Source organism: Leptonychotes weddellii, chromosome 11 (genome assembly GCF_054177405.1).
Source record: "Leptonychotes weddellii isolate Sample4059 chromosome 11, ASM5417740v2, whole genome shotgun sequence".
NCBI classification, from domain to species: Eukaryota; Metazoa; Chordata; class Mammalia; order Carnivora; family Phocidae; genus Leptonychotes; species Leptonychotes weddellii.
The window spans coordinates 21,473,645-21,496,445 of record NC_138379.1 but is presented as its reverse complement, the minus strand read 5'-3'; the positions used below and the strand labels follow the sequence as shown (position 1 = coordinate 21,496,445).

General features: G+C 45.8%; 1 protein-coding gene across 5 annotated transcripts in view; it reads right to left on the bottom strand.

Moving 5' to 3' along the window:
- The window catches only part of PAMR1 (peptidase domain containing associated with muscle regeneration 1), a 153,545-nt gene that overhangs the window by 15,679 nt on the left and 115,065 nt on the right, over positions 1-22,801 (bottom strand). For all 5 annotated transcript variants that reach the window (XM_081798322.1, XM_081798321.1, XM_081798324.1 and 2 more), the window contains 3 exons: positions 19,282-19,396; positions 14,907-15,124; positions 12,366-12,473 (listed from right to left, as the gene is read on the bottom strand). In XM_081798322.1, the coding sequence (XP_081654448.1) occupies positions 12,366-12,473; positions 14,907-15,124; positions 19,282-19,396 (441 nt within the window). The remainder of the gene's footprint in view (positions 1-12,365; positions 12,474-14,906; positions 15,125-19,281; positions 19,397-22,801) is intronic.

Genomic DNA, 22,801 nt, shown 5'->3' with positions numbered 1-22,801 from the left:
GGTTGATCTTGGGAGTACCTTCTTTAATAAATCATTTGAGCCCAAATGCTTGGCTCAGTGACTGGTTTGGGGGAAAAACTAAGGACAGCTCTGTTTTCTTAGCCCTGGGCTTCAGGGCCCTTCATGCCTCCCCACGGTGGCACTCCTCAGAGGTGACAAGATGCCAGAGGGGCGGCCTTCTCAGCCCTGGGCATGAAGCCCTGCATGCCTTTCAGCTCCTGGCAGATCTTGGGGAGGATGACTGGCAGGGCATCTAGAGAGGTCGGATCTCATCAGAAGGGCCTCCAGCCTCCACAGCTGCTCTGGCTGCAGGTCAGCCCCACACCAGCAGAGCCGTTTTACCTTAAGGGATCAGGTGCTCTGAGACAATGGGCTTCTCCACGCTAACCAGTGTGGATCCAGAATCTATCATGTGAAGAGTTGGTGCTGTCTGTGTAAAGCCAGCAACCGTTTTACAACCTGAAGGTACAGAGGAGGCCCCAACAAGGACAGACTGAATTTCTCACAAGTCCGAAGTATGGGTCTTAGACTTGCATTGAAACTGACTTAAAGCAAATAAAGTTACATCTTTCTCTCCCCTGACTGGTACACGAAGATCCATGCTGGACAGAAGGTAGGTGAGGTGACCAGGTCCAGAAGGTCTACAGGAAATGGACATGATAATGGAGACATCAGAGAATATGTCAAGATAATGTGGAGACATTTCTAGGAAACATGATTATTCAGTGCACACAAATAACACCATTTTTTGTGCCCTCTGGTCAGTCAATTATATTGACTATGACAAAAGGAAGTCCACACTCTTCATTCCTAATTTAGGAAGCGGACCCACCTCCCCCTCCCCTTAATAATCACAAAACTCGGGAGCGGGGGAGATCCCAGCTGTGGCAAGTAAAAAGATCCCTTCTTCCATCACATTACTATCCACCAGTGTATCCTTGCTCACAAAAATATCTTTTTACGGATAAATGTAGAATTTCAATATGATACACCAAACACCCATGAATATCTGTCTTTTCCTTTTGCTTTAGTCTCGAAGCTGCAAGTTCAAATTAGAAGACAAGATCTATAAAAAGCCCCTAGGAGGTGGAGAATCCAATCACTGCTTTGCCTATTGGAAGTCCGGCATGCCTCTTTGTACAGAAAGACTGGGGGAGGGCCGTGCACTACTGATTTCATGGCCTGATTTTCTTGCACTGTATACTAAGTGAGTGCTTCCTCAGCAGAATAAGGCACTGGAAGATGTTTTCCTGAAGCTTTAACATAGCAATGTTTTTATTTAAACCCAGAAACAGAAGTGATGTCAGTTAACGTTTATTGTACTAAAGTACTTGAGATACCTCAAGGCGCCCCCCAGCCTCGCTAAAGCACTTATTTTAAAAAAAAATGGTTTGGAGACTTCCAAGTACCTATTCCCCAGGTCAGATTTTTACCAAAAAAAAATTCAGAGGAGTGTATATACACAGTATATATATTGTTATATATTTTTTCTTTTTTTTTCTTACTAGCACCAATTTATCCTAAGTGACTAGTGTCTTTCTTAACTTTGCTTCTAAAATTACATCAGAACATAGGACCCTAACCAAGGAATAAAAGCAAAGGTAGTCATGGGGGCCTTGAATGAATCTGAAAGGGGAATGGGGTCTCCGTACACACTAGCCAACCCCAGCAACAAAGACCTCATCAGGCAGAGCTGATTGAACTGGGTCGCTACCACCTAGCCTGCTGTGTTATCTGAAAGAAAACGTGCTCCTCTGGAGGGGGGAAGCTGCGTGAAATGGAACCAGGTACTAATTTAGATGCTTCTAAGAATAACCGCTGGGCATTTGCTGGGATGTCTTATCACATTTGTGTTCTCCTTGTGGTACTTTAACCAGGACCCATGTTGAAATTAATGCGGTATGACCAGTCCATCAAGGGCACGATTACGAAAGATGAGACCATTAGTGAAGGCCCAGGGATATTTCCTTAGGTTGGGACCACCCACTTTCTAACCCCTGTCAGAAAAATGCTAGGTTTTTGCTCAAATCCTTTAGAAGATTCCAAGTCTTTTAGGAAATACTACAGAGTTTGCTCAAATCCTTTAGAAGATTCCAAGTCTTTTAGGAAATACTACAGGCTCTCTTCACAAACACCACTGGAGTCTCCACTCACTTCCACCACCCCACCCAATAAAGAGCTGGGCTGGTTCTCATGCACACACACTTTGTGTGTGTGTGTGTGTGTGTGAGAGAGAGAGAGAGAGAGCTCATGAGAGAGAGATATCAATTCTTGGGTCTAACACTGGATCTTTTAAAATCAACAGTACAATCATATTTTGAGCATCCTTCAGACAATGCAATCCTGAAATATGTTATTCAGCATTGATCAAAGGCTTACCTAATATTGTAAAGAAACAAGCAAATGCTGATGGAGCTGACCTGAGCTCCAGTCCTCTATTAAGTTAGCCTCTCAAAGAAATATTTTCATGAGGTATCTTAAGCTGAGTTCTCCCAGAAGCAGGCTGTGAGACAGAGATTTGAATGCCAGTAGTTTATTTAGGTGGTGGTCCCAGGAAGGACAAACTGTAGTTAGACAGGGAAGTTCCCATTATCAAGACAGTCACCACTGGGGGTCACTGATGCTCAATGCCATTGGGAAACTCTGAGAGTGCAGAACCTGCCTCCGTCTTATCTTACCTAAGGGTCAAGGGGTATGATGAATGCAATGACCAAATGCAATCAATCATTTGTTGAAGGATGATGGGATTAACACTAATTTCTCAGCACCTCCTGTCTGCCCATATATATGAACCAGTGGGCTTTGGGAGCCCAAGAAAACCCTTAAGCAGAGTTGCAGGAGTGTGGGTTGGAAGCCAGTGGGTCAGCATACATATTAATGGTGTAAGCTTAAAAAAGCCCAGCTACCTTTTTTTTTCAGGGGAGGTAGAAGGATCTAGTTTTTAGAAATATTTGGTATAAAAAGAGATTAAATCTGTCATTTACAAGACAGAAGTAGAATACATTTCCCCAGCACCCATCTTTAGATAAGGAGAAAAAAAGGAGTAGGGGATGTAACAAAATGGGTAATATTTGCACCTCCAAATGAACTTGTGTTCACTTTCACTTAATATACAATTAGGGCCACACCATCTAAGGCATTTCTCTGTTTGCCTTTGCTGCCAGAGAACTCAGAATCAGAGACAATTGAGGCTGATCATTTCGCCAGATGCAAACGTGGACGCTCCATTTCACTCTCTCGTCCCCTCTAATGTTCTCTTTCATTCATTCTTACCCTGCTTCTAGATCATTTTGATTCCTTGTAATTACTATTATTTATACCTTGCTTGCTTTCAGAAATGGTTTGATATAATTTACAAAACTGCACATCAAAAAATATACATTTCTTTTCTCGAAATGTATATGAATGAAATATATTTGTAGTAGCTAGACAGCCCCGGTTAAAAAAAACTAAGCCAGGGTACTACTTTGTCTCTTTAATAAGAGCTGAATTTCAGAGGTGCAAGATTATCTGAGAATGTCGGCAAAGAAAACAGATCCAAAGTGAACACAATTCGTGACCCCCTTACCTAGCTGGTCTTGGGGGTTGGGTGATGGAGGCATGTTGGTCTCAATTCTTAGTATACTCTTGGTATCCACCCATTCTCACTTGTCACCAAAATCAAGGAAACAGTTTGTGACAGAATTTCCATTCTGTTTGGAAAAGGCTTTAACTTTCCCACTGGGCCTTTGTTCATTCTGGAAACCTGAATGAACATGAGAGCAACACCCAGAGACAAGCACTGGCTGGGCCCTCCTCTCTTCTTCATTTCTCCTGTTCAGCTTATATTTGAGTGTAGTGTCTTTGGGTCAAACCCATTATCTTTTACCTCCACAAAGGTCTCCCCCAACCAGGCATAATGACACCAACTGGATTCCCCACCGCAAACCCTTTTTATCTCTTTCCAGCCAATGGAACTCTGTCCCCCTGAAGTTTTTCAGCCCTCTGTGGGTGCGAATGAGACAGTATCCATGCGAAATTATGCTTGGATGGCACACACTGCTATTTATTCATCCGGCAGCAATTTGGAGGCTGAGGCTTACAATTAGCTATTTGATCTTAATCAGTATTGTCCTTGGCTCCTGGTACACTGTGTCTTTCGGATACCATTTTTCCGGTGTTTGGATGGCCTACTTAGACAGCAGACAGTGCCTGTGTCTAAGAGACAGGTCAACTTTGAAAAATGCTCAGAAAGTACTGGCCATTTTACTTTTGTTCAAAATCAACCTGACACGTCCTTATTTGGCGGAGTAAATGAGTAACCTACGTAAGGGGTAGAAACTTAGCTACCCTCCACCTGGTGGACCTGCTTGGTGACAGTCTTCTCGAGGCTTCCCCAAATCTCAGGTTTCTGAGTCAGCTACTGGGAATGAGGTGGGAGGTGGATAACAGTGCCTTCTGGGGAAAATGTCCCTGAGCGGTGTTTATAGTCAATTCTTCAAAATATAAGAAATACTCAGCATGGAAATCACCCAAACTAGGCAGTTCTGTTCCATTTAGCCTTGGGGATGAAGAGAATGAGCTGTCGAGCACGTCTGAGTCCTAAAAGACTTTGCCCACTTAGTAATGCTCATTGCCACCGTCACCATCTCCAAAGGCTTTCCTACAGGAAGTTGTGGCCAGGAACCCTGTGGTATGTGACACTCTCCTCTGCACTTGAGAAAGGCTAAGACTGGAGTTGTTTTATGGTTCTGCCAAATAGGAGGGAAAAAATATACTGTACGGCCCTGCCTTATTGCCCCAGTTCCTCGTACCTAACAGACACTCAAAAATGTTTGGCTATATGGGTCTATAAAGTGACGAGGATCACAGTACCTACCCCATGGGGACGCTGAGACAATGAAATGAGACAAGGTCAAGTAAAGCACATAGCCTGGCCCATACTGAGAACAGAGATGGTAGAGACTACTGTTGTGGTTTTCAATACCTGGATGCCAGTGGAAAGGTCTTATGTTTTGTAGAGAGGAAGATTTTATCATCTGAAGCAGGGTGAGGGACAGGAAGTGAATGCCCCACGAAGCAGGAGCCTTTAGAGAAAAGTGAGGGGGACCTCTAGCTTCTGTCAAGGGGCTGGTGACAGTCTCCGGGCCCATAGAGGCAGGGATGTTTGTTCCCACCAGAAGTTAATTCTGCTTTGCTCTCACGTTCTCCCACTCTTTGCATCCTCCAGTCTCTTCCCTCGGTGACAGGCAGCCCACCCCCCCTCTAATGGATTACCTCTTAACCCAGAACCAAAATAAAATCTGCCTCCTGCATTAAGTCCTGCCTCAGTGACCTCATCTGCCAAAGCAGAAGCCAAGAGGGCCCTGTCAGGGGCAGGCAAGTGGAAGGAATTCTTAGTAAAACGATGGTGGGTCTGGCCCTCTCCACCCTGATGGGTGCTCCATCCTGAGCTCTTGGAGACAGTCAGGCTGGAAAGTTGACCGTGTGGCCTCACCTGTCCTCTTATTATCTACTGGAATGATGTCCATAATGAAAAGGATTGCTGACTCGCAAAACGCACCCCTAACATGCCAGCCACCAAGCATCTGACCCTGAATGGGGTATAGCAACGCTTTGGTTAGGAGGCCAGAGACCAACGCTTTGGTTAAGAAGCCCATGGAGCCCATCAGGGTTAATGCTAAAATGTGACTTCATCTACACAGACTCAGGTTCATCCAACAAGGAATGATTCAAATGAAAAGGAAATGTTTCCCATGAATTATAAAACAAACAAACAAATACCTTGATAACTATATAAAGGCAGCTTTTCCTGTGTTCAGTAATAGTTTTTGCTTTTCAGATATTAATCTAAAGGGGATGGCATTCCTCTAGATACACCAAAAAGGACGTCAGAGATTCATTACCATGTCAGGAAGGGAAATAGAGGGGAGGCTCAGGTGTAAGGAGGTGTATGAGAAGGTAGCAGTCCATTAGCTCGTGGTCTTCTTGGGCCCCCTCCAATTTCTGAAGGCTCTGGGCTATCAAGTACGTGTGGGTACCAACTATGGATTCCTCAGGACTCTTCCATGGAATTATCCCTCTACCTCTCAAGCCATCTCAAGCCAGACTGCTCATTCTCTTTATTGCCATGTCCCTCTAATAAAACATCTAAGTGATGGTCTGGAGCACCAGTCTCCTACATGACCCCCCGGGGACTGACATACAGCCTACCCCATGTTAAACGAGTGACTTCTGAAAAACCCCATGAGAAAAAGGGAGGCTGACCCCTAACATGATGCTTGGGTAACCTACCCTGGAGCTTCCAAATCCAGTTCCTCCCGGGCATTACTCCATTCATCATTTCTCACAGCCTCATCTCTGGGCTGCCCTGGTTACAAAGGCTCCCCATCCATCGTGCCCAGTGTGGGTGTCTTCTGGGATTTAGGATTCCTCTGTGACAATGACATTGGCAGTGACTACTTGCCCTGTTAAAACCAGATCCTTCTGCCTGTACCTAAGTGCAGCGGTAAGCAATACTTAGTATCGGCAATGATTTGCAAAAAGCAGTTCACAGAGGAAACTTAGAAAGTTGAGGGGAGAATCCTCCTAAACCCTGGAACCCCAAGACGGGTGTGTCATAATCATCCAGTTTGTAGAAACTGGTGCTGTTCTCCCAGCCCCTTATCTGGAACATCCCCTACTTTCTGCCAAACTTTTAAATGGCCATAGCAGGGGAGGCAAAAGAGGGTATCATGCGAAATGAAATAAGACCAAGAAAGACAAATACCACACGGTATATACACTCACATGTGGAATCTAAAAAAAACAAATGACTAAACAAAAAAACCCAAAAAGCAGAAACAGACCTATAAACACAAAGAACAAACGGGTGGTGGCCAGAGGGAAGGAGGTGGGGGATGGGCTAAATGGGCAAAGGGGAGTGGGAGACACAGGCTTCCAGTTAGGGAATGGCTAAGTCACAGGGATGAAAGGCACAACACAGGGAATACGGCCAATGATACTGTAGTAGCCTCGTACGGAGACAGATGGCAGCTACAGTGGGGTGAGCCTCCCATAGCCTATACAGAAACTGAATCACTACGTCGCACGCCTGAAACTAATGTAACGTTGGGTGTCAACTATGCTCAAATAAGAAAATTAAAAAAAAAAAATGGCTCCTATGATTCAACTCAGTGCCTTATGTGGATTATTTCATTCCATTCCCCACAAACGCTCTGAGAAATACGTGGTATTATTTTTCTGAACTTTATAAATGGGGAAACCGAGGCTCACTGGAGTGAAACGGGCTGCTCAAGGTCATTCGGCTGGTAAATGGTAGGCTAAGAGTCAAACCAAGGTCTTTCTGCCCAGAGAGCCCAAGCTCTTCACCCCAGGATGTACCATCTCACTATGGACAAAGGGGGCCCTGTCTTCCATAAATTAAGGCTAAGCCCCGCCCTTGGAACTGGGTAAAAGCCAGTCCACAATTCCATGTTTACGATGTCTCCCTCCCCTGAGAGGTCTTGGGACAATCTGCACGCATCCCACCATAGCCCAGCATCTTCCGTCTGTGACAGGAGAGGTGAGCATGACCCACTGGCAGGCTTGGCACATTCCCACTGCATCAGTGTTACTGTTTCCATGAAAACCCCAAAGTGCCTAATGACTTATTCTGATGAGAAATGCGGTTGCCCCTTTGAAGCTAAAGTATAAAGTGTGCCTCTCATCTGGGGCTCTTTCTTCCCAGTCCTTGGGACAGGCTAGTGGGAAACCTTCTGGTGCTCCAAACCCCAAACGAATCCGGATTCCCCAGTGTTCTTTAATTGGTGGAAGCTGATTTGTTTTGTTCAAAGCGCGTCAGAGCCCGCAGTGTGAGCATTGTGCCCCAAGATTTAGCCCGTTTCATCGTCCTTCATTAGGATGCAGGGGAAAGCCCGGGCATCGATAACTGGGCCAGGGAAACAAAGGCAACATGGAAACTGGAGCGAGGCGATGAATCCCTTGCTCTCCACTTGTACAAAACAAGATTCCCACCATTTACTCAAGAACTTATTTTGTCCTTGTGTCCCATACAAAGAAACAGGAAACTTCAGAGGAGGAAAAAAAAGTTGGGGCGGGGGGAACTTGTGGTTTCTTACACGGTGGCCCAGGGAGGTTGGGGCCGCTGAGGGTGCTGGCAGGAGGCAAGCTTGACCCCAGAGCTCCCCATGTTTTGCTCTCAGAGGAGGTCACCTGGGACCAGGGGAAAGTTGCTCCTCCTTAGGAAACAGCGGGAGGAGAGATCTGGGGTAGCAGCAATACAGACTGCATGGGGACCTTCAGCCTCTTGACGACTGAAAGAGCCCAGCCTGTATGGGTCGCTTCTTCCTCTTCCTTTGCTACCCCAGGAAGTCCGGGAGCCAGACCTTTCCTCAGAAAATGGAAAATAAATCCATTTTCAATTGGACAAGAAGAGACCCTCGTCTCTCAAATGTGAGTTCTGATACTTATTTTGAGGACTGGTGATTATAACGGCTCATCTTGTAAACTGGTGAAACATTTTGGGGACCATTTTGGCAATACCTCTCCAAAGTTTAAATCTAGGATGCTTTGAACTAACAGTTCAACATCTAGGAATTTCTCTTACGAAAGTACCTCTAACATATGAATCAAGAAATCGGTGTTAGGATATTCATCTCTGCCCTCTTTATAATAATAAATTAAGTATGGTATCAAGTCCATCTTAAGGGATTAGATGAACATATATGATGGTATATACATCCCTACAAGGGAATACTAAGAAAATCACTTGTTTTTAATGAGGTAAACCAACATGAGCTGGCCTGGGGAAAACGTCCATGATGCAGGCACTGAAAACCACAAGTTAAAAAATTGCATGTATACTTTCATCCACTTTTGTTTGAAACAGGGTTTCTCAAGTTGGGCATGGCTGACAGTTGGGCCAGATCACTCTCTGGTCTGAGTCTGCCTGGTGCCCTGCACAATGTTGAGCAGCATCTCGGGCCTCCACCCACTAGATGCCACTGACAGCCTCCCCCCTGCAATTAGGACAATTAACAATGTTTCCAGATGTTTCCAAAGGCCCCTGAGGGCGGGAGTGGAGGCCAAAATCACCCTCAACTGAGAATCACTGGTTTAAAATAGTGATTTATCGGGGTGCCTGGGTGGCTTAGTCGTTAAGCATCTGCCTTCAGCTCAGGTCATGATCCCGGAGTCCTGGGATCGAGCCCCACATAGGGCTCCCTGCTCAGTGGGAAGCCTGCTTCTCCCTCTCCCACTCCCCCTGCTTGTTTTCCCTCTCTCGCTGTCTCTCTGTCAAATAAATAAATATTTAAAAAAATAAAAAAATACTGATTAATCAACAACTTAGGTTTGCACATCATAGGAAAAAATCCAGAAGGACCACAGTAACAGTGATTCCACTGGGAACCAGCATGGGTCAGGGAAAATAATATTCTCTTTTTATTTGATACACTGCTGGACAATTTGATTATTTTTACAAGTATATCTTTCTTCTGTAAGTAAGCAGAAAATCTATTTCTATTCCAGTCCCACTCACATTCTTAAATATATACCAAGAAAAGAATGAGAATAGCTTAAATCAAGAGACAGGGAATCGGAATTCTCTTTGGAAAAGAGTGACAGGCAGATTTTACCTGGGAAGGAAAGTCCTTTGAGAGGACTAGATAATGGGACAATAGGACACGATGACATGACCAGAGCTTATCAATTGTTCATCTGTCGAGAACTGTGTCTGGGAAACTGAATAATATGGGAACTGTGGAATTCTAGCCTCGAATTTTGAAGTTGATGGAGACCAGTGCCTTGTGCTCTCTGCTTCAAATCCTTTATCTGCTAAAATAAACATCCATCCACATTCTCACAAAGACTTAGGGAGGACAGACCACTAAAGCAGTATCTATGAAGTGGTTTCCCCTCATCAGATTTGGTGCAACTTAAATAAAAGATGGAATTCTCATTCATATTTGATTTGGTGCTTTTAAAGCGATTTTGTAAAACAAATGCCTAGTTCAATTTGGGCATTTCAAGGTTTACAGAATCCCAGAATACTTGAGCTTCTTGTTCATTTTGAAGCAATTTCCTCCAGGGATATTTTTCCAGTTCAGTGGTATACTCATGAGGAAAACAATAAAGTAAATCTTCCCCCCCCCTTTTTGTTTTTCTAGCTAATAGGCTACTCTAGAAAACCACTAAGGTTTGTTCGGAAATTACAAGGTAAACTGTCACAGCCAATTTTTGTAATGCTTCCCTCATTGAGTTAGTTGGAACTCCTGCTGAATTTCCTAGAAGAAAAAACAAATCTAAATCTTACAAAAAATAATAAAACATTTGGTCCCCCACACGAATGCCAACAAATGATGTATCAGATATCCACCACCAATACTTTCACCTAGTTACAACAACAAGATACTGAGGAAATTTGGGGTTTTGAATGACGTTTTAAAAAGTGGCTAGAGAGAACTTTCTTGTCCGTCTATGCTGGTGTTCTGAGACCAGAAGTGATTTGAGACAGTTCGTGACTCAAGTTATGAATCAATTCATAATGACACATTTTACATTCTTTTTCATTATATATATTTGTTTTGTTTTGCTTTGTTTTCTAGATAGAATGACAATGCTGAAAAGTCCATGTTTGGCTTGTAAACAACTCATTAATATTCTAGTCACAACTTTTGATCAATTTCTCTCCCCCCCTAACCCCCATCCCTACCCCTGCCCTGATTTGACCCAGCTACTTAAAGCATTTTGGCTTATTTGGTGATATTTTACTTCTCTCCAATTTCACCTTGTTTTTCAAAGCTCTAGTTATTGTGCAATTAGTTAGTTCATCAAGAAATTAAGCTCCCCCCCCCCTCTTTTTTCTCCCTCTGAATTTAAAAGGTAAAGCTCAGGATTTGCCATTGTTAAGATTCCAGATTCACTCTATACACACATTTTTAAAACAAAGAAAAAGCAGCATTTCTCTTCTCTGCCTTGCACACAATACAGCAGGTTCAAACGAGACGGGAACCATGAAGCAGAACATCTTTTTCTAAGCATCCAGCATAACCACGCTTAGGTTACCTGTGCCAACCCAAAGCAAGGGATGCTTTCAGCAGAATGCTGTGTCACACTCAAGGACACACTGTTGACACCATGGCTTCTGTCTGCCTTGTTTACAAGGAAAACTCATGAAATTGATTGAAGAATGGATGAACTTTATAGAATGCTATCAGACCAGGGCTCATTATAGGATGACCCCAAAGTACCTACGCCTGATAGTTACAAGTGGTTGTAGCAGATGCTGCTGGTGATCTGCCCTCAGATGCCTTTTCATCGCTTCTGTGGGCCCCTTGCCTTCCCCATCCCCCAGTCTACATTGTTTTGCTTCTATTGGCCTGCACCTGAGATCTCTTTGACTCTTCAAGGGCTACTGGAACCACTCGGCCCACATGCATAGAAAATCAGGCATGTTCTCCTACTTGCCCAGGGCAGCCCCTGGCCAATGGCTGATTGCAGGGGGGCCATGAAAGCCCAGCTGCCTTGCTATAAAGTCAGGACCCACCCAGAGATGTAATTCACATGCCAGATTCCATTGAGGCTGGATTTTGCCTGAAATCACACCTTTGCTTGGCTTCCCTGCCTTCCCAGCCCAGCTTCCCCACTCCCTTGCCAGCTTCTCTGGGACCATGTTCTCATACATCACCTGCACCCACACTCGCCACTCAGGATCTGCTGGGCAGAAACCCTACCTAGGCTCTTATCTGTCCTCCTTTGCCTTTCCCCCAAATTCTGAATCTTCTCATTCTTCTGTACATCTCATTCCGTGCTGATAGCTGTAGTTCATGACACCTGTTTCCGGTCTCAAATTTCTGTGAGGACACATGTCACACACAAGCCTTGGTTACCAGAGACCCCTGAGAAATGACTTCTGGTCACGGTGTTGAGTTCCTCTGTGCCAAAGGCTTCAGACCATACAACAACATCCTGGAGTCTATGAATGCTACCCTGGAGCAGAACTCCAAAATTCAGATCTTACCACGGACAGGGAGTTCAGACTGAGAGCCACGGGAGGCTCTATGATGGCAGCTTTCTACTGTTGGCCCTTCTTCCGTGTTTTTGAGCTCTGGATATTATTTGAGGCCATCGAAGGCTTATCTTTTTGAGGGGTACTTGCAGCAGGTGAGGTCTGGAAATGTCAACGGGAAGACCTGGGTGGTTCCAGATATCCTGACTCAGAGGCTGCCCAGCCCCGAGAACCACTCGATGGGATTGTCCATATTGCGTGCCACCCTGGACAGACCATCCTAAACATCAAGAAACAACAGACTTCACAAGTTCCCAGAGCCCTCTCCACGCCAGCCCCACGGACACCCTAACTCCCACTCCAGAGGCATACTCACAGTTTTCACAGCGCTGCCCGGTGTAGCCTGCCAGGCAGGCGCATTTGTAAGATCCGGTTTTGTCAAGGAGGCAAGTGCCATCATGGAAACAGGGAGAAGAGGAACACGCTGTAAGAGAAAAGGCAATTTCCCTCAGTGTCACTGCATGGTGAGGCAATCTCTTCAAGCCTGGAGCCTTGATCAGAGTCTTGCTTGCCTCTTAAAGTCTTCTTCTTGCAATACTTTTACTTTTTTTATTGGATTCCTGCAACCATTGTTTGAGAATGCCTAAAACAGGTACGTATCTGTTGTTATGTGATATTTTCAAAGGCTCCGTAAGTATGCTCCTATGGTCTGAAGAGCCTAAAGCCAACACAAAGAGGTATAACACATGATTAGGGCAGAAGCATGCCTTTACCCCTCCTACAGGGACTCCAAGGGAGGGAGGCAGCCTCCGGGAACTTTTGATCATCTTTTTTCAAGAAAGCATCCTGGGTATGGAGGGAAATGAACTGGAAGATCATCATGACACCGTTGAAAATGTACTTGAGAATTTCCCAACATGCATTCCGTAAACATTAGTCCCTCGAGATGTTGATGTGTTCAACTAAGAAAGGGTTGTGGGCTTAAATGTGGTGGGGAAGTGCTACTGGTATTAAATGATAATTAACCAGATTTCTTTACTGCAAAACTTCTCAGAATGTTCCACGTCATAATTTGCACTGCATATTTCTCAGAACGCACATTAATGCCTGGCCTTTCCCAAGCTCATCTGACCTCAGAGCCTGCGTCTTTACAGAAGACTATTTTTCTACAGAGAACAACTTTGGGAAACAGTGGTCTGCGTGCTAACCACTAACCCCACATTCATTTACCCTGATATGGAAATACACCGCCGGGCCCAGGTCCACAAGCCCATACTGAGTGCTCGTCCTGCATGAGGCACCGGAGTCGGACATTCTGCTTACCAAGTCAGAGCTTTTGGACAAAAAACATACAAGGACTATCGCCTGAAGCATAATAGATTTGGTGTTAGGAAAGAGCAGAAAGTGTCCTAAGACGCTCCAACTGCTCCAACGGGGGCAAAGTCACAACCCACTGGACTAAGAGAAAAGGTTTAGCAGAGGACAATGAATGGGATACAAACCCTGAGGGCTGGGATTGGATGGGGAGATGTGGAGGAGCTGACCTTAGCCTGAGGAAAAAACCTGAGTACAAGCACACAAACTGGGGAACTGGAAGGCTGCTATCTACTTGACAACACAGACCAGCATTTCCCAGAGTTCTCTGGTGGGGGTCAAGGAGCCCCCTTCCGAGGAGGAAGAGGCCCTCCTGGTCCTTCCCCCAGTCCCAGGGTCACGGGCTGGTGAGCCACTGCTGCTTCTCCCGGGCTTCCCTGACAGCCAGCCCTGCTGACTGCCAGAAGACCCCCACACCTGTCTCAAGTGTGACCCTACCCAGCCTTGGCTGGCCCTATATTCCCAAGGGCAAGGACCAGCCACAGGCTGACCACACCACAGCACAGCAACCCAGCCTCCAGAACCCCCAGGCCCCCACATCCTCGGAAGGGAGCGGGCACACAGATGAGCAGTAACTGCGGAGAGCTCCCGTGAGACAGTCTAAGGGAAGGGCAGGTGGGGGGGGGAGTGTGTGTGCCAATCTTGCCAAAAGGACAAGGCTGCAGAAGGATGACCCCCCACCCCCACCGCCACCACCACCTTTCCTGAGGCTTTTGTATCATACCTTCCATAGGAAGCCATAGCGATCAAAATTCACTACAACGCTTACTTGAGTATTTTTAAAAAAACAGAACTTGAAGCCTGAGCTTGGTTTGGAAAGCCGGATGCAGTCCAATCTCAGAACAGTGAGAGTTGAGGGTCTTTCCCTAGGATTGCGCATTTTGCTCATTTTGGTCCCATCCTACTTCCCGATATGAACAGGGCAGGAGTTCAAGTCAGGCTTAGAGTTACTCACAAAGTAAGTGGCATTTACCACTCAGTGAAACACTTTTAATGCCTATTTTGCAGATGCCAGAAGGAGGCCCAGGGCACACCTGTGGTTGGGCAGCTACTGAGTGCGTCCTATGTACCAGACACGGTGCTAAGTTCATCTGTTTCACCTCCCAGAACCTCCTTAGTGGAGCAGGATCTATGCTTTTTTCCTTATTCACTGATTAGGAAACTGAGGCCCAGAGAAGTAGGAGAATTTACCCCAGGTCACACGGCTTCGTCTGCCTGAGCTCCAAAGCTAATGCTCTTAACCATTAGAGGCCCCCTGGAGGTGAGCCGTAGAACCAACTGCTTTGTGACCTTGAGCAAAGGGCTCGGCCTCCCTCTGCTCCAGCATCTGTACAAGGGCATCCATCATAGCTACGCTTCTGGTGAACATTTCTGAAATATACCTTGCCATCTCTTTCTTCCTTCTCGGTGTGCAGGTTGCTTCCAAGAACCCAGCTCAGTGGGTTTTAATCAGGCTGAGTAGGGAGAAGGGGAGGGGCACAGAAAGGAGAGGTTTGCCAGGAGTACAGCCATAAAATGCTACATTTTTCTCCGTGGCCGTTACCTGTGATCTCCTCAAAGATGGCATGGAAGCCATCGAAATTCTTGGAGCCATCTGAATGGAAGAGGATATGGAGTGAAGAGTCCGTGCTCCGGATGGGAGCTGGCCGCTCATTGCCGCAGAAGCGCTTGATGATCTGGTCGCTGCTGCTGTCCCCATCACGGATCTCCACATAGTCATACTGGCACATGTAGTCGAACTCCAGGCTCAGCATGACGAACCTGTGGGTAGAGAGGGGGACAGCAGGCAACAGGTGGGCCCCGGACCCTCATGCGATCCCTGAGCAAGTTCAAGGCCAGATGATGAACAGGTCTCGGAAGAGCGGTGCCACTGGTCTGATCTGACAGAAAAAGGGTCCTGGACAATGTGAGGTCAGAAGAATTTCTTTTAGCCGAGGGGTATGTGTGTACTTGCATGCCCAGGCGGAGGGAGTCCCTATTCCTTTAGAGCATCTCTGCACATGCTGGCCTCTCTTCCAGGGGCACTTTCCACCCAAGCGGCATGGCTGGCTCCTTCCTATCCTCAGGCCTCACCTGAAATATTCTCTCCTCAAAGAGGTTTCCTTGACAACTCTTTCTAAAGGAGACCCCCTGTTCTCTTCATAATGGGTATATAAATTTAATTTATCTTCTTTATCTTCTTGATTTTGTGAGAGAGAGAGAGAGTGTGTGTGTGTGTGTGGTGTGTGTGTGTGTGTGTGTGTCTGCAGGCACATGTGTACATGCCTATCTCCTTCACTAGGTAAATTTCTTGAGTGTAGGAGAGAACATCTGTCTTCTCCCACCATTGTTTGCATAGGGCCTAACACAGTGCCTGGCATACAGAGATGCCAAGCAAATACTGGTGAATAGATGGCTGAATGGATACAACAGTAAAATTTTACAATTGGAGGATGGAAAAAGGACATATTGTCTTGCAAAACTCAATAAAAGAACAAAATCTCTGCACATTCCTCTGTTTGATGGAAGGATGAGAAGGCAAGGATCTTCTGGGTAGCACTAATTCTTGCCCTAAAGAGTAGAAAAGGTAGCACTGTATCAGAATTTCAGAACTAGGGGAGATCTGATAAATCTGTGATTGCCTAGAAGGGTCTTGGGTTTGGAAATACGTGAATACATCAGATCCAAAAAGCAGAAGATGACCCCCAGCATCCAATTCCAAGGGACAGGATAGGAGGCAGCCACATCCCAGACAAAGAGAGGAAAAGCCACTTTTCAGATAATTTCAAAGGGAATGCCTGGGTGTCAAGGTCACAGAATGTACATCTGTATCTTCTCCCTCATGTTTTGGAGAAGAATTAGGGAATAGACAGAAGAGCTCACAACTGCCACCTGAGATGCTGGGATGAGGGCCTATTTCTACCACTTTGGGTAAAAAGTTTAAGTGCCAGGATTAAACACTAGACCATAGTGACAATCAATGTATTTTGAATACACTTAAAGGTCTTCCTAAAAAGAAACCTTTTAACTAGCATATTACAAAACATTTATCACAAAATCTTTTGTAAGGGAGTATAAGTCGCATTAATCATGTTTCGTGAAATGTGGTCTAATATCTAAGGACCTGACTTCTCATCCAGATGCCACTGCTAGCTCACTCTGGGCTCTGACAGATCCGTCCTTTCTCTGGATGTTAGTATCTCTGTCTGAAAAGGGAAGGAGCGGGGACAAGGCCACCACCCAACAGAGACCACAGTTTTCTTCTGAAACCAAAATATGAGATATTGCAAGTTGTATTTATATCCGTACCTTCGTTTGTACGTGTACTTAACATAGATCCACGGCAGGCCTGCTCTGTGGTGGGCGCTGTTCTAGGTGCTGAAAGCACAGCAGTGACCCAACTCGATCCACCCAAGTAGTGCCAGCCCTAACAGGAAGGAGTTCTGATCTGGGGGATGAACAATAAGCAAGGAAACCAGAAGACAAGGTAATTTCATAGAGTATTAAGTGCTGTGAAGAAAATAAACCAGATAAGAGCATAAAAAATGACTGGGGAGGATAAGGTTTTTATACAACGTGGTCAAGGAAGACCTCTCTGTGAACTTGATATCTGGGCAGACACTTACATGATGAAATAGAGCCAGCCATGTGAAGGTCATGAGGAAGAGAGGTCCAGGCAGGGGGCTCTGTAAGTGCAAAGGCCCTGAAGCAGGAATGAGTTTGGCGTATTTGAAGACCTGAAAGAAGATCAGGGATGCTGCAAAATGGAGTGTAAAGGGGAGAGTGGTATGAACTGAGGTCAGCCAGGAAAGCAGGAGCCAGATACTGCATGGTGAGGGGGTCTAGATCTTATTCCAGCCTGATAGGAATGAGCAGAAGGTTTCAACAACAGAATCATGACTGGATTTAGGATTTTAAAGGATCACTCTTGTCACAGAGGAGAGAAGACAGCAGAACTGGCAAGAGTGGAAACATGGAATCCAGTTAGGAGGCCATGAGAGAATCAAGGTGAGAGATGATGGTGGTAAAAGGAGAGTAGTGGCATCAGAGTCAGAAGGGGATGCACTTGAGATTATTTTACACGTAAGAAGATAGATTTTGTGGGAGATGGAAAGATAGAAGGGGGGGGCACCAGGAATGACCACTCACGTTTTGGTCTGAACATTGTACATGTGCATTAGTGTTTCTGTTATTATTATTATTATAACCGGCCAGCAGGTCCTGGTTTGACTGGAGGAAAAGAAATCTATATATTTCCAAGCCTCCCTAGGGGCCTCTCCTAGGCATGTGTTGTGCTTGTCCAATCACTCCACCATTTTGGATTTTTGTTTTGGGAGAGATTTCCTTTGCATCCTGGATCTTGGAAAAGCTCCTCAGAAGCCCCTAAGGGGACCACTGGCCTGGTCCCTAAGGTGCTGAAATAATATGTGGCATTTAACACCTGCCCTTATCATCCCTGGCAGACACCACCTGAAGCCCCTTAAGCAGAATGGTGTGGCCCATCAGGTGTTCCTTACGTTAACCTCCTTCTAGAAAAGTCCAATTAATGAGCCTCACTCCCAACCCCAGATCCTCAAGGAATGAGGAGATCAGCCACTGAGGGCCAGCTTTTGTGAGGAGAATTGAGAAGGGGACCTGTTTTACTGGATCCTTCCAAGGCAGAGTGCTATATGTTGCCCCTCCTAGAGGACAGAGAGCCATCTGAGGAGCCAACTGGAATGTGGAAACCTCCATTAATCCATCCAGAAAATACTTATTGAAAACCTGTGCCCTCGAAGATTAGAGATTTCCATCACTGCCAACCTGCTTACCGGGCAGAAAGGAAAGAACTAAGTGGACAATGTCCCTAGAAATCCCAGAGGTGAGTGGGCCACACCGCTTCCCTAGAGAGGAAAAGGAGAGGTATTTGCCAGGAGAGAGGAGATATACTGGAGGCAGGGAGAAGTTCTTTCAACATTTATTCATGCAACAAATATCTATCAAGCTCCTATGGTGTGTACTGCACCATCAAACATCTCAGCATGATGACATTTCGGCTGTTCCTGGCACTAAGATGCAGCAGTGAACAGTTCTCACAGAACAGGACTCTCTTGTGTTGTTTATCGAGAGTTACAATAAAACTGGGTCTGTACTTTGTACTATGACATAAATTAAATATTTGTGAGGACCTCAAAGCTCCATAAGAAGAAATGGCTTATCCTCCACACCAGGGAGAAAAGTGGTTTATTTGTTATGGGGTGGTAGTTGTTTTCTGAGAACATTAGTGAAAGGAGCTGATGAGCACACACCCCAATCTGGAGTATAAATTCCTTGAAGATTGGATCTGTGCCTTTTATTTCTTCCCTTTCCTCCTGTAGAACCCAGTCACTGGGTGAATAGGAAGACTTGGTAAAGATTTGTGGGTGGATAGATTGCTATCAGTATTTTGCTTTGTTGGTATTAACCTTGGGTCAAAATTACCTAAGCCCACCCTCCCCTCCATTGTAGGGCAGTGAATGACGAATATATAATTGGCTATAGTTTTCCCATGGAATCGCCAAGAGGTCAAAAAAAAGGGGGGGGCTCAGTGTACACTTCCTGCTTTTTTTTTTTTTAAAGATATATCCATTTATTTGAGAGAGAGAGCACGAATGCGTGAGTGCACGAGCACATGCAGGGAAGGGGCACAGAGAGAGGGAGAGAGAGAAACTCAAGGAGACTCTGTGCCAAGCAGGGAGCCCAACGGCAGGGCTCTATCTCATGACCCTGAGATCAGACCTGAGCCAAAACCAAAAGTTAGACACTTTCACCAACCGTACCACCCAGGCACCCCACATTACCTGCTTTTAAGACTAAACTGCTGATGGTTAGCCTGTGGTCACTAGGATCCACGGCCCTCAGTCCTCTTACTGTGTTTCCTTATAACCCCAAACTCTCTAATTCTGGCCCAAGCCCCTTACCTTAGCTGGATGATGAACCCAGGCTTGGCATGAATGGTCCATTCGCAATGAGCATTTAGAGGGTAGCTCTCCAACAAAATCTGACCCTTGGAGGCTCGCAGAACCTGGCCACATCCTGGGAAGAGAAGATTGGGGCATGGAAATGGGAGTCAAAAGGAAAGAGACGGTAGAAGGTCTCAAAGAGCCTTTGAACTCAACCCACACCCCTGAGAACAGACTGGAGAAGGAAATTACTTTCTCAAGCACCTGGCAATATGCTACGCAATTTGCATAGGTTAATTCACTTAATCCTCCCAACAGCTTGAAAAAAAAGGGAAGTAATATCATTCCAGTTTTCCAGCTGGGAAAATGCATAACAAGAGAGTTAAAGAAATAGCTTGTCTAGCCACTAAGTGACAACGGAGCAGAGATTCAAACCTGTGTCTGAATTGAAAGTCCAAGCCACTCTATCATCCTGCCTCTCCAAGACTGCCATATGCCAACCTGCTGACTCCGCCCTAAAAGGCTTTGGAAGTAGACACTGCGGTCTTTGTCTGAAGCCTCAAACTGCATAAGACCCCTGGTCTGTGTGCCCTAAAGGTCCTCTACCCCACAAATATGACCCCAAAGCAACTCTTTCCTGACCCCTTTCCATCCAGTTAGAAAATTTGTGTCAATTTGTTCTATATGTAATTATGTAATAAATGTGTCCCTGACGCATGACACCAAAAGGGAAATGATCTCCAACCATTTGGACTGGATTACTGGTTTTCTGGGGTTTTTTTCCCTAGCTCCCAACCCCTTTTTTCCAAACAAATTCTTTTGAATGCCACCAGTCAAAAAAACATGCACCCAAGAAGTTCTCCTGTTTGAGGTGTGGGGGTCCAAAGCCCTCTTCCCTTGCTATCACCTTGGTTTCCCCAAGTTACCTCCAAAGAATTGTCAAGAAAACCACTGGACTGAGTCATCATTAACTTACATCATATTTCCTAGTGTTAAGATAAGCACAGGTGTGTAAGATGCATCCTAGTTTTACAAAAGGGTTTGGGGGGAAATGTCTCAAATTGGTTTTATAGAAAAAAAATTATCTGGGTCATATAAATAAATGATATCTCCTACCAGAACTGCCAAACTATAATCCTTTGGCTGAATGTGGCTCACTGCCTGTTTTTGTGCATAAAGTTTTATTGGAACAGAGCCATGCCCATTCTTAATGCCTTTTCTATGGTTGCTTTCCAGCTACAGAGGCAGAGTTGAACGGTTCTGACAGGAGATAGCAGGGCCCACGAAAATATTTACTATCTGCTCCTCCACAGAAAAAGTTTACAGAAATCCAGTTTGACCTCTGTACAGAGGTCTGTACAGAAATCCAGTTTGACCTCATAAAGTTTAGATATGTAGTTATAGTCAGTAACCCCCCAAAAGTATAAATTCTCATTGTTTAAAAGAAAAGTATTAACATCAGTTGCTACTGCCCCATAGCCGGATGATGGTGGTGATCTTTCTACAACATTAGGAAAAGAGCTCAAACTCCGCTTTTGACAAGCTGTGAGGTCTGAGGCTTGTTACTTTTGTGGAAACCACTGGTGGGTTGGTTGCGCAAGTCCTCTCTTCATTTGGATTTTTATTGCTGCTGTCCTGGTCCGCCAATGGGAAGCACCATCCACCACTTTCCACCGGGGTTTCTTGTCTTGCTTGGCCTCGCTCTGCCATCTCTCTCTGCAATCCATTTCCCCAGTATTTGATTCTCCACACAGCAGCCAAAGCCACCTCTTAAATAAATAAATCAGATCACATTACTCTCTCGATTCAACCCTCCAAAGGCTTCCCACTATGCAAACACCTTCCTATAACGTCCATGGCTCTGCCTCACTGAGGGCCCAGGCCCACCCCCGCTCATCTGCCTCCTCACACAGCCCCAGCCACACCGGCCTCCTTTCCGTTCCCAACTCAGGGCCTTACCCTTGCTGTTCCCTTAGCCTGGAAGGTTTGACTTCTTCCACATCTCCTTTGGGAATTAAGTTCAACTGCTCTTTCTTCAAAGAGGCCTCCCTTGACCACCCAGCTACAGTGGACCTTTGTGTCTCTATAGTAACTGTCCTCACTCTATTTTTTCTTTTCTCCATAACACATATCACTAATTGAAATTATCTAGCTTATTTGCTTACTCTCTTTAGAGGAGCTGGGACCTTTTCTAGCTTGTACACTTAGAATGGAACCTGGCATGTAGCAGGTGCTCAGTAAATAGCTGTTGAATGAATGAATGATGATATTATCAGCCAGGCCAGGCACTGGCTGAAAGATTTACAAACGTCCTCTCATTTAATGCTCATGAGAAAACTCGGAGAACAACGTTCATCTCCCAATTTCCCAGAGATGGAACACTAAGGATGTAAGAATTTAGTGACTTCCTCAAGGCCAGATGGCCAGGAGGTCAAGACTGTAAGTGACTGTTTTAGCTGTAAAGCACTGGTTAAGAACGGAGACTTCAGGGGTGCCTGGGTGGCTCAGTCGTTAAGCGTCCTGCCTTCGGCTCAGGTCATGATCCCAGGGTCCTGGGATCGAGCCCCGCATCAGGCCCCCTGCTCCACGAGAGGCCTGCTTCTCCCTCTCCCACTCCCCCTGCTTGTGTTCTCTCTCACACTGTGTCTCTCTCTGTCAAATAAATAAATAAAATCTTAAAAAAAAAAAAAAAAAGGAATGGAGACTTCAGAGCCCCACTGCCCTTGGTTTGAGACTCAGCTTTATCTTCACTGGCTGTGTGCTTTGGGCAAGTTACTTCCTCTCTCGGAACCACAGGAAACCTGAGTCAAATGGGAATAAAGCTGACACCTACTTCATATGATTTTGTGAGGCCTGAATCAGATTATGGGTGGAAAGCCCTTAGGAGAGACATCAGTAAATGTTAACTCTTGCTGGTTGATGGCAGAGCAGGGATTTGAACTTGGATCTGTCCAGTACCAATGCTGGGTCTTGGCTGGTACACTCAACTGTCTTGGGGGCTTACTGATCCAGCCCTGTCCCATACCATTTTGAAGCAGCAGGATTCTTCCACCCCACCGGAGAGATACACTGAATCTCCCCGCCTTCCCCATCCCGGCCCCATTTTCTGAAATGCACGTTCCTTCTTCCTGCACACCTCACACGCCATCGCCCTCATCCACCCATCTGCTGGCTACGGAAGTGATCTTTGGGTGTGAGAGACAAAAAAAGAAATCTTCCTGCACAGCCTCCACCCTTTGGGGACTGGCAGCTTCCCAGCCTGCAAGGTGTTAAATCCCAGCTCCCACTACAAACCTCCTGCAGGGACCCCAAGTTAGAACCAGCAGCAAATGCTGCCAGTCTGCTTCCCTGCAAATGGAAACTGGTCTCAGACAGTAGGGAAACTGGACCTCTCCTCATGTCCTGGGGGAACTGGTGCCCATCCCTGTCCGGTCCCCTTGGCAGGACCATTCAGGCTTTAGCCAGACCCAGGATCTCATGCGGCCTCTGGAGAGGTTAGGGCCACCATTCCCATCCAGGTGCTGGCCCCTGGCCATGT